Source organism: Telopea speciosissima, chromosome 1 (genome assembly GCF_018873765.1).
Source record: "Telopea speciosissima isolate NSW1024214 ecotype Mountain lineage chromosome 1, Tspe_v1, whole genome shotgun sequence".
Classification (NCBI taxonomy): Eukaryota; Viridiplantae; Streptophyta; class Magnoliopsida; order Proteales; family Proteaceae; genus Telopea; species Telopea speciosissima.
In genome coordinates, this window is record NC_057916.1 from 22,563,089 (window position 1) to 22,575,785 (window position 12,697).

The following is a 12,697-nucleotide window of genomic DNA, read 5'->3' on the forward strand; positions in this document are numbered from 1 at the left end:
CTATCCAACAAAGATCTTGATACCACCAGGACACTCCCTCCCGTGGGGAGATGGCCAATCAAGATAGAGCCCCGTTACCCAGGGCCTCTATCCACTCAACGGCACAATCGCCATCAAACTGGGACTCTCCACACCGCCATACACTACTATAAAAGGCAAGGTACACAACCCCGTAGAGGGGATAAAAAAACTCATATTGAATAATCATTATTCATCTGTTTGCTTAGGAGATCTAACTTTGGCATCGGAGAGCCCTAGGCCGGAACCACACTGGTTCTCTCTGTTGACCCCTTGGTCCACTTGCAAGTGACGGCACTCGCAGGACCGCTCGACGATTTCTTGACGCAACAAAACCCTTCTTAATCACCCATTTATATAGGTGAACCAAGGAGGGTTGCCTAGCTTTGAATTCCCCGCCCTTCCTTCATGTTTTCTCTAATGTTGAGTTTAACGGGTAGGTGTGAAGGTGGCCAACCATTTTTTTTTTTCTTCTATAGGCACAAGATGAAAAGAGTTTCTCCCCTCCATTTTTTCTCTTTGACTTTCTTTTCTTCTTTTATTGTTGTTTTTGTATATATTACTCATCTCACTTCTTTATTTTTCTTCAGCAAGAGTGAAATCTCTCAAGTGTGGGCTCTCATTGTGAGGAGGATTCAATAGAGAGTAGTTATATAAGGTGGCAAAGGGGGAGGAGTAGTAGTGTTCCCATCAAACACTATTGAAAAAATTGGTGTAGAAGTCAAAAACTCCATTTGGATAAGTGTTCGAATGTTTTGAAGGAATAAGGGAAACTTAACTGGCATGTAGAAATGATTTGGACAACAGAACAAGGAGATTAGATCCTTATGGAGCTAAGTTCCACTACTTTATCTACAATTCAATAATTCTATTAGTTGGTATCGGGGCATGCTCTTTTTGTGGCATATGAAAGTCTACGGAGGAGAGATGCAGGACACCATGAGTTAGCTGCAGTCATCGCAGCCACCGTTGCGAGCCAAGGTTGGCTATTGGCTTTGCCTTTTCGTCTCATGTGTTTCTTGATTTGAAGAGTTGTCGAATTATTTTTTTGGACCAAGTTTTCTTTGAGCCACGGTGAAGGGCAATCCCTTGACTGCGGCTTTTGGATGGGCGAGAGAATGTATTGCGCAACAATAGGAGGGTATTATCGACTTAAAATGTCCAATAGGGGGATGTTTTAGGACCCAAGGGTGGGGCTGAACCCTACAAATCCAAAACCCAAAGGACCACCGTAGCTACCGTGGTTGCTTCTGGTGTGCCTCATAGTTATAGCCACCGCCCAACGAGGGTCATTAGTAGTTGTATGGCCGGAGGTGGTATTGACTGAGGACTATTGTCTCTGATCCCTGTTCGGTGCTCCTATGAGGGTTGGGAGGATAGGTTCCTACTCTATCATGAAGGGTCCAGAGGTTTAAATTTTCTATTCCTATGATTATGTTGGGAGCATGGATCGAAAACTTGACCGAAATTTATCGAAACTGTCGAGTTGTCTTGGTTTCGACAGGTTTCGAAATGAGTTACCGTGTAACTTTAAAAAATCCCAAAATTCGACATGGTTTTGACCATTTCGATCAAGTTTCGACCGAAACCGACAATTCGACGTGGTTTCGACCGTTTCGATCAAGTTTCGATCGAAATCAACGGTTTTAGTCGAAACTTGGTCGAACCGGTCGAAACCATAGCCTTTTGAATACCTTTTTCCTTGATAGAACTTTATTTCCCTTTCCTATCTTCTTTTCCCATTCAAAGCAATGACAGAAGCTCTTCTTCTCCTATCTTCTTTGGCATTCTTTAGGTGGATTTGCTCGGTTTTGGCTGGAATTTCTTCATAACCTTGCCATATCAAGGTTATTGTTGCATCTTCTTCCCCATTCAACTCATCTCTTCATAACCTTGCCATACATTTTTTTTTTTTTGGGGGGTGGGGGGGGGGGGGAATACACTAGTAAAAGGGGTGAAAAGGAAATGCAATATCCAATGGACAAAGTGATTTTTTCTAACAGGTTTGGAAGAAGGTAACCTGTGATTCCTGCCATTTCGAGATAGTCCAAATTATTAGATCCACCCTCCATGTTGCTTAAATAAAGGATAACCTAAACAAGATTGATTGAATTCATCTAGAATGACCATGGTTTAAGTTCATGGTATTGGTTCCAGGATCGATAACCCTAGAAATCGAAATGAGATTGGATAAAGATCGGATTGAGCTCCTCTCCAGGGAGCCCAACACTCCCAGGGGGCATCCAGTCGTTTGGCAGTGCCACACACATCCCTAGGCATGCGTCGAGATGTCTGTGGCACAACCCAACCCTTAGATCCCCCTGGGCATGCCTTGGGCGCTAAGCTCCCTAGAGAGGAGAGGAGCCGGATCCATAAAGATCAGTGCATCGGCTGGCATCGGAAGTTTTTTTATGGAAAGTTTTGAGTAAGGATTTGAGTACTAAGGTGAGAATTCTAGAATTTTAAAGCATATTGATACTTTGTGGTGTGTGAAAAAATAGATTGGCATATTGATACTTTGTGTTTGTATCGTATCAGCGCATACATTAGTAAACTTGGATCAATAACCACAAGTACCATTTTCAGTGATTTTTTGGTGAAAGTAATTCATGGATTGTGTTTAAAATGTGAAAAATAGGCAACCTGTAAAAATCAAACCTAAAAAACCTTGTTTTGGGATCGAAACCTTAGTTTCCCCATCAATGGGAAAAAATCATTGGGAAAAAACTCGGTTTTAGCTAGGTCGAAACCTGAGTTTCCCCATCAATGGGAAAAAATCATTGGGAAAAAACTCGGTTTTAGCTAGGTCGAAACCTGAGTTTTTTTTCCTTGGTTGGGAGATTAATTTTATGCACTCCCATGGTATTTTTTTGGGTAAGGACTCCTAAGGTATTTTGGGAAGTTAGTTTTTGTACTCCAATGATGGTTTGGGAGAAAAATTTTTTGTACTCCCATGATATTTTGGAAGGCTGATTTTCTGTACTCTCATTATGGTTCGGGAGAATAGTTTTTTCATGTTTTTATGCTCTCTCAACAATCAACATGTCACATATTTTGTGATTTCCGAAACATCACAAGGAAATTCTATTTCTGGTTTAAGTGTCTTACAGATCATGACGACAAAAAATGTCACGAGGCATAATATGTTACTACATTATAATATTTTATATGACCCTGTGACAATTCGAAAAATCACGAAACATTGTAAATCAAACAGGCTGGCTTATGTGGGTTGTAGGGATTATATAAATTATTATGTGCCTAATGTTTTTTTTGGTAGCCAAATGTTTATATAGACATTGCTATTATAGTTGATAATTTCGATATTAAATTTTTTCTATCATTTATTTGATTTGTGAAAATAAATTTTGAAATGATAACTGCTAAACATGGATAAAAGGTAATATAAGTTTGGACCTAAAAAGTGACCATAGGGTTGACTCTATAAAACATAAGTGTACCGCATAAGGGTTCATTCTGGAAAGGATACTCAATAATCATTATAATACATAGAAGGGAGTAACTCATTTTAGACATGTACCAGTACCACCATGATTCGTGAGTTAGATTTTTAATTTTGAACGTTAAGAAGTCCATAAAGATTGAAATTGGATATTATAGTATGACCATATATCAACTTTACAATTAAAGACATTTTTCTTGACATGTAACAATATGGATCAGATGTGGCCCAAAGTGTCATATCAATAAAACACCAGTAGTTGCAAAAAGTGGTTCATACGCGGTACCAATGGTTGGTTACTTAAGCGTTTCAACCACCATGAACTACCCTTGATGGAAGGGGGTTTGAAATTAGTTATATGAGGTAGGAAAAAAAATCCTGTGCTGTGCACTATGACCTTGCGAGCTCGACACGTAGATGATGTGACATCCAACAGTGCAAGCTTGATTCCACTTTATTTATTTATTTTTCTTCTCAAGCTTGAGACCATTGGATGTTACATCATCCACGTGTTGCTTGCAAGGCCACACCGTAGTGCATCGACAGCGATCTATCGATGCACTGCAGAGGATTTTAATCCAGGGTTGTTTTCCTTCAACAGCAGTGCTTGAAATAGTAACAAGGCAGGAAAATCTCAAGTTTGCAGTCCAGCAGGATTATCAATCCATAATTTGAAGGGACTCGACCTCAACACAACCAAACCTCCCCTCCCCAAAAGCCCAAGCATCATTGCCGAATGCAATTCTATGCTCATCATTCTTGTCCATGAATACGAGCTTAAATATAGCTCACATCCCAAAAGCCCAAGCATCATTGCCGAATGCAGATTCTATGCTCATCATTCTTGTCCATGAATACGAGCTTAAATATAGCTCACATTTAAAAGGAAAATTCAATAACAAAATTGCAACCAAGGGTATGTGTGCCATAGAAAACCAAATTACATCCACATCTAACACTCAAAATTTTAGACAACTGAAAAACATATCAAGTTGGAAAAAGACAACAGAATCCTATAGTAGAACTGGACCCTACAAACTACTTTAATCAAACAAACTGAAAACCATATCATCATCAGACTCCTCGGCAGGTTCTTCCTTCTTCTCTTCCACTTTAGCATCAGCTGCAGCAGTAGCAGCACCAGAATCTGCAGCAGCAACTGGAGCCACAGCAACTGCAAATTTGCTTGGGTCCTGCAAATATAAACATTAGTTTGTCAAAGTGGACCATTCATAAAAGTAATAACGGGGAGAAAGGCAAAACAGAAAAGGGAGTAAAGAAACCCTCAGGAGAAAGCTCCACACTATGCAGAGAATCAGTGTGTGTAACAAACCTTCAAGTATTCTTTCACTTTCTCAGCCTGTGGGAAAGAGTAATCGGTTGCAACTGCAACAGCCAAAACATTCTTGTAGGCATTGATGAACATATGCGGTGCAGCAGCCAGGGTAGGGTATGAGATTGCCAATGACAGAGAGGTGATCATGGATACACCAGCTGCAAATTTGTCTATCAAATCATCCTCTGTGAGATCAAGGACCTCTGGGCTGAAGACTGAGCCATTGTCATACACGGACAGTACAACAAGACCATAGGAAAAGGGTCTTATTCCCAGTTTTGCAAGGAGAGCAGCCTCAGAAGATCCGACCTTGTCACCTTTCTTAATGAGCTCAACAGGGGTGATAATTTCCACAGTACCCTAGTTAATCTTGGTCGGAATATTGAGCACCTGTGAAGTAAGAGTATTAAAAGTAAGAACCCAAAATCAGCATACTTAATGTGTCTGTGGGCAGAAAAAGAGAGAATTGCAAGCTGAGAGAATTGTCAACCTGAAAGAATGAAGTCTGGGAAGGGTCCAACCCTGTGTTGCCAGGAGGAACAATGACATCTATAGGTGCAACAAGTCCGACACGGGCAGGAGCCCCAACCTGTTAACATCAACCAAGAAACTTAGCATTATGGTAACAGAAATATCCTAAACATCACAGACAGAGAAGCCCGCAGATCCAATATTTTTTTAGGTTCACTGAGGATTCATATATTAGATGCCAATACACATTATGACCATGTTAGCTATAAAGGGAAGGAAGGGAAGGGAAATCAAATCAATACTAAAGTGAAATTTTTTGTAATCATTATCTCACATGATCTGGAAACAGCCGCTCCGTGTACATTATGATCCTCCCCAGACCCCGAAGTGGCGGGAGCCTGGTGCACTGGGTACTTAATAATATATATCTCACATGGTGGTGCAACTAACTGCAAACAAGAACAACAAAAAAGCCTTATCCCAACTAAATGGGGTCAGCTACATGGATCCTTGCTCTCCAATCAACTATATATGAAGTCATACTAGATACCTTTAGACTATGTTTGGTTGGCAAGAAATGGAAAGAAAAGACATGAAAAAAGAAAAGACACAATGATTGATTTATGTGTCTATCTCTCTCCTCAAATTAAGAAAAAATTGAATTTTTTCTTTTCTTTTCTTTTCTATCCATTTCTTGTCAACCAAACATAGACTTAGTTATTAAAGTATATTTTACCAACTATGACGAGCTTTAGGAAACTTTCTGATGCAACAGATCAGAGATACCTACATAAGTATCATTGCAGGAGTAAAAACAGAGCCAAATAGTGACTTAGGGTTCTGTTTTGGGCCATTTTCTGGTTCACCAGGTAGTGGTGTTTAATTTAGTTTAGTTTATTACAGTATTCTATTGGTTATTCCCTTGTTTGTTAAGGATGGATAGACTCCTGTTTGAATATAACCTATTCCTTCTACTTTGGATAAAGTTTTAATCATATTGGACACCTATTCTATCAAATTAGTTAAGAAAAGAGTTTAATTTTCAGTTCCTATTTGAATATGCAAGGCCTTAGAGGCCCCAATGATTTTAATTATTGACAGGAAAAGGTGAAAAAAAAAACATGAGAATCAAATGAATTCACAAAATTAGAAGGAGAACACTGAGAAATTTATTGTATCACACCGTACCTTGTATTTGGCAACCTCTTCACTCACTTCCTTCAAGTCACCCTTTGTGAATATCAACCCAACATTCCCCTGATACCATCAAAACAAATTAAGGAATGACAAAGAAAGATTATAACCAACGAGAAACAGCAATTTTAATCAGAAAATTGCGGTGAAAAGATATCAGATGCATACCACAAGGAGGGGAATGAGATTGAGATAGGCCTTATTCCCGGTCCTCTCGGAATGAAGCCTGACGGATCGCTTCATCATAGTGTTCTTACCCATCAGAACTACTGAATCACCGCGCAAACCCCTTCGAATGTTTTGCAATTGATTTGATCCCACATTATCGGCTGCCACCACCAATATCTGACTGTACTGTTCGAGAAGGTCGCATAGCTTCTGGTCGTATGCAGACTTCTTTTCGGTCTTCGTAGGTTTCACCGCCATTTCTCGAGATCACGAGAGTTTCAGAAAAAAACCTTATAACTAACGAAAAAAAAAATGGTCTAAGAGGGCCAAGACGAAGCTAAGCTTTGCCAAGGCGGACAGCTACGCGCCGTCTCTTTGACCTCACTAATTATGTTGAAAAAAACACCCTAAAACACTTCGCCTGCAAACGCAGTGATAAACTAAAAAACGGAAGACAGAAGCAGGCCTGTATTTATAATCAGCGCATGGAAGGAGAAGAAGACTGAACAGGGATTACGGAACTAATCACAAAACCTAAATCAAACGGTTCGGATTGGTTTCTAATAAAAAAAATCCCATGGCTGTTACTAGCTAGCTTAATTGGGCTTGAGAGAAAAGCCCATACATTTTTTGTTGCTAAGAATTAGTCACTCTGATGATTTTTACTAGCTAAGCTTGATTGGGCTTGAGAGAAAAACCCATACATTCTTTGTTGCCAATAATTAGTCCATAATTATCATTTTCCAAAAGGGTCACACTATTTACCGATATTATCATTTAACTAAACTATGTAACCACTCAAATAACTACACAATAGTTACTTGGGCTGCCTAAAGTATAATATGCAAGCCCAAAACTCATTCACGCGACAAAATCTTGCCCCATTGAACATGTCCAGGAATGCCAATCCGGGGCTTGCCCTGGTGGTTCATTGCTCCATTGGAAGAACAGCGTCAGGAACTTGATTGGTGGTTCAAGTCTCCTTAGCGGCACCTAGTCCACATTTACTTGCTTTCCAAGAAGTGGAGCCCTGTGGGGGATCTTTATCCTCTTAGGTTCCTGCCTTGTGGTCGTTTCCATTTTCTTCATGGCATAGGTCAAGAAATTTATAGTCACTGTGCGCCTGGTATTGCTGGGCTTCTTTTTATTCATGCATAGAGTTGAATCAAGCTCATCAGGGATCAAGGCTTCTCCCAAATAATGATTTATTGGGCCCAGTCAATCCCAAAGTTCAAAGCCTATGAAGTATTGCTGGGCTTTTTATATTTACGGCTGATTGTGGCCCAAAATTTGGGAGGCCTATGGGTCAATATTGATCACTTGTCAGGTCTAGGCCCAAGTCAATTTTTTTGTATTGGAATAGGAACTGTATATGGATTGAGTTTTCCTCGAACCACAGTGAAGGAGGAATTCCCTCATCGACAATCATCATTGCTATTGGATGGGCATAGAGGAATTCTAAAGGGTATTTTGAACCTATAACATATCGGTGGGTGTTTCTTTTGCTGTGGATGAAGGAAAACTTTCTCCAAACCAATATAGTTTGTCTTGAGTCTTGACATATGTGTTGGGGATGCAGAATACCAGATCAAAATTCGGTCATCAAGAATGTCATGATAGTTTATTTAGATCCCAAAATCGTTTATTCAAGGCAAGAATTTCAGATCAATTTTGTTTTCTCAATAGGTTCCTACAAAGATTAAAAAAATTTAAAAATGAATGCAAAAAATAGTGGAAAAATCAAGGAAGAAAGCTAGACATGGTGGGTCATAAGATGAAATAAGTCACCAAGCAATTGACCTATCAAATGGATCATAAATCTATTCAATATTTAATCTGTCAAATCATCAGTCCATATACAAGTATACTAAAGAAAGGCTTATGAATCAACGTTTACTGAAAACATTTTTTTTAGAATATTCAGAGAATCTTTTATTCTAATTGGTATATTATACGAAGCTTAGAATTTGACAAGTGGGACTCTTTTAGTGGTCAAATTTTAAATTACCGATTTGCCCATGGTTTAAGAATCGATGAACCCCCATTCTAATTAATGTCGATTTCCACAACATATTTTTGGAATGGAATTGTATGCTTACTTCTTCATGATTCCAATTTCTATGGTCCAGGTCGGTTACAGAGTGATTCTTATTGATTTTGATCCGATTCAAATTAGAATCAATGGAGATCGATGTTGCATCCAATCTAGGGTTTTTAAACCTTAAGTGTGCTTACTCCACTGGCTCACAGAGTGTGAAAAATAAGGCATTATATATATGATGAATTAACAGCCTTACCACTAGGGTGGGACATTATTGGAGGGAGAGGGGGGGGGGGGTGGGGACATATGTTTAATACATTTTAACAAAGACAAGACTAAAATGAAGGTGATGTTACATTGCATCTGATTCATCTCCAACCTCTAAAACTTAATAAAGATACTCATGTCTGAAGGCTGAAATGCTTTAAGCAGACACAGCACTGTGTTAATGAAGTGATGAGAAAATATCAGAGTTCCTTTCCATTTTCCTATTTCCTACAATCTACATTAATTTTTTGGGTTTGGGGTTTTGATGCTTTGAATTAAGTTTGAATTCTCAAAGTCTCAAGTGGGAAAGAGGGGGAAGGGAAGAAGAGGATTGAGGTGATGGGTACCCTAAAGAGAGTCCGGTTTGCTTTCAAGTGAGTGCAGCATCACGTGAGGGAGAGTGACTGGAGTGACAGTTGTTTTGTTGGCTGCATTGGCTCCTGTCTTTCTCACTATCTTTCTTGGGCCGAGTTGGTGGAAGGTAGCACATGAGGAGCACAAGGGAGACCTGGAATGTCTGTCTCGATCTTCCTCTTCTATGATCAGATCGATGCGTGAAGCGTGATGGGTGGTGGCGCGTGGGGTTGGAATGCTTGAACCATTGGCTCGCAGAAACCAAAAAACAAAGCTTCTCCACTCCGATTCCCCAGTGGAGTGCCACTCTTACAGACCAGATGGGCGAGGCCAGGGTTCCCTCTAGTCATTCCTAAGGGTCTGAAAATTATCTCCTCCAATTCCCTGTCCGGCACAGTTTCCTAATCCCTCTAATAAGGGGGTGGACCCAAATAACGTGGTTTAATAGGAGAGATCACTCTCACGGACTCCTATTTCCACTTAATCTCCTTTATCTACTTAATCTGTTCCTATCCTTATCACATACAATAATAGATTTCCAATTGAAACACAATTGCTATTATCGTATGTGATTAGAGATAGTGCTTCTAGGACTCTTATTTTGTAATGTTATATAATAGCCACTTATTGTACATCTCAATTCACGTGAATGCAAATATATTCAATTCCAGATTTATTATGGTATCAGAGCTTTAGAATCAATCTTAATTGGTCTCTTTGCATCTCTAAGAGTCCCACTTTCGGTTTTGTTCGTCTTCCTTACCTCATCATGCTGGACGCTACCTCTCCCACCGTTGAACTCCCCGGCGACATGTCTGCTGAAACGATCACCACCTCACCCTCCCTTGATCTGTCGTCTCCTTACCACCTCCACCACTCAGACAACCCCGGCACCGTCCTTGTTTCTACACCTCTTAATGGTGACAATTACCCAACTTGGCGTCGCGCCATGCGCATGGCCCTATTCGCCAAAAATAAGATGATGTTTGTCGACGGCACCCTTCCCCGTCCTACGTCTCCACCCTCTGCGATTCAAGTTTGGGATCGCTACAACTTCATGGTGCTCTCTTGGATCTTAAACGTCCTTCATCACACCATTGCCGATAGCGTTATCTACTCTGAAACCGCTTCCTCAGTATGGCAGGACCTTGAGGAACGTTTTTCCAGGAGCAATGCGCCTCGAGTCTTTCATCTGAAGCGTTCTATTGCTACTGTTCAACAAGGGACCGATTCCCTATCTGCTTACTTCACCCGGCTGAAGATTCTCTGGGACGAGCTTGCCTCATACATCGTCATTCCCACCTGCTCATGTGGTGCTCCTTTCAATTTTAGTACGGTTAACCAACAAGAGAAGGTGTATCAATTTTAATGGGATTATTTGACTCATATGCGCCCATTTGTTCCCAGATACTCACTATGGATCCATTACTCGACGTCAATCGCACGTATCATCTCCTCCTTCAGGAAGAGCAACAACACTCTCTCTCTCAGCCACCTACTATGGACACCGCTACCATGGCCGCGTCTCGCCCAGCCAGCCAAGCCTCTCGCTCTCGTCCTCTAGGCAGCGCTGATCCCAATAGGAATCGGCCATTCTGCGGTCATTGTAAGGTTCACGGTCATACACGTGAAACCTGCTGGCCCCTCCATGGCAATCCACCAGGCCACTCCAAGCATCGTCGTCACCCTGCAGGACAGCAAAACCGTGGTACACCTGCTACCAATCAAGCCAAGGAAGGTCCTTCCCTTGGCCGTTCTCCTACTGCCAGCGAGTCATCTACATCTGCTATCACGCCTCATGATGCTACACCGTCTCCTTCTCTGACTTCTGATCAGATACAACAGCTGTTATCTCTTCTTGGCAACGACACTTCATCTCACAGTGCCCATCTTGCAGTCTTTGCCTGCAGGTAAGCGTCCCATTGGTTGTAAGTGGGTTTACAAAATCAAACGCTAGGCTGATGGCTCTCTAGAGCGCTATAAAGTGCGCCTCGTCGCTAAGGGGTACACCCAGCAGGAGGGGTTGGATTACACTGATACTTTTGCCCCTGTTGCAAAACTCGTCACCATCCACAGTCTATTGGCGATTGCAGCTATTCGTGGTTGGCATCTCCATCAGCTGGATGTCAACAACGCTTTTTTACATGGTGACCTTGATGAGGATGTTTACATGCGCCTCCCTCCGGGTTATGGCAAACAGGGGGAGACACAATAATAGATTTCCTCTTTCTTGGAAATCCAAGAAGCAGCACACTGTCTCCCGTTCATCGGTTGAAGCGGAGTACAAGTCCATGGCAGCTGCTACTTGTGAACTTGTTTGGTTACGCACTATTCTCCATGATTTTGGTGTTACTATTCCCACGCCCATGCGTTTATTTTGTGACAACCAGACCACCCTTCATATCGCCGTCAATCCGATTTTTCATGAGCATACCAAACACATCGAACTCGATTGCCATCTTGTCCATGAACGCATCCAATCCGGTTGCTTATAGACATTCCATGTTTCATCCAAGCTACAGCTGGCCGACATCTTCACCAAGGCCCTTGGCCGTGATCAGTTTCTCTTTCTCCTTTCCAAGCTGAGCGTTCGTAATCTACACGCTCCACCTTGAGAGGGAGTAATAACGTGGTCTAATAGGAGAGATCACTCTCACGGACTCCTATTTCCACTTAATGTCCTTTATCTACTTAATCTGTTCCTATCCTTATCACATACAATAATAGATTTCCAATTGAAACACAATTGCTATTATCGTATGTGATTAGAGATAGTGCTTCTAGGACAGTCCTTATATGGCCTCAAACAGGCATCTCACAACTGGTTTGCTACTCTCACCAGATCTCTCTTGGCTGCCGGTTTTTGACAATCTCAGGCTGATTATTCCTTATTTGTGAAGTCTACTTCTTCTACATATACAACAGTCCTTGTGTATGTTGACGATATCATCATCGCAGGCAGTGATTCCATGGCTACTTAGTCCCTCATTGCATTCTTGCAGACTTGTTTTCACCTCAAAGATCTTGGCACCCTCAAATATTTTTTGGGCATCGAAGTTGCCCGTACTAAGGATGGTCTCTTTCTCAATCAACACAAATATGCTTTGGATATCTTGACTGAGGTTGGGTTGTTGGGCGCCAAGCCTGCCTTATTTCCTATAGAGCAACACCATCACCTTGCTGTTAACGTTGGTGATCTCTTGGTTGATGCCTCTCCTTATCGCCGGTTGGTTGGTCACCTTATTTATTTGACAATTATGCGGCCTGGCATTACTTACGCAGTGAACACGCTCAGCCAATTTATGCACTAGCCCCGGCAGCCTCACTGGGAAGCAGCCCTGCGTTTGGTTCATTACATCAAGGGTTCCCCCAGTTCTGGCATTTT

General features: G+C 41.4%; 1 protein-coding gene and 1 pseudogene across 1 annotated transcript; one reads left to right on the plus strand and one right to left on the minus strand.

Moving 5' to 3' along the window:
• Nucleotides 1-4,481: 4,481 nt before the first annotated feature.
• Nucleotides 4,482-6,938, minus strand: LOC122669439 (annotated as a pseudogene).
• A 3,185-nt stretch (nt 6,939-10,123) lies between these two features.
• LOC122670695 lies at nt 10,124-10,681 on the plus strand. The gene has a single exon (XM_043867693.1). It carries the CDS (start codon nt 10,124-10,126, stop codon nt 10,679-10,681), a length of 558 nt encoding a protein of 185 aa, XP_043723628.1.
• Nucleotides 10,682-12,697: the final 2,016 nt, after the last annotated feature.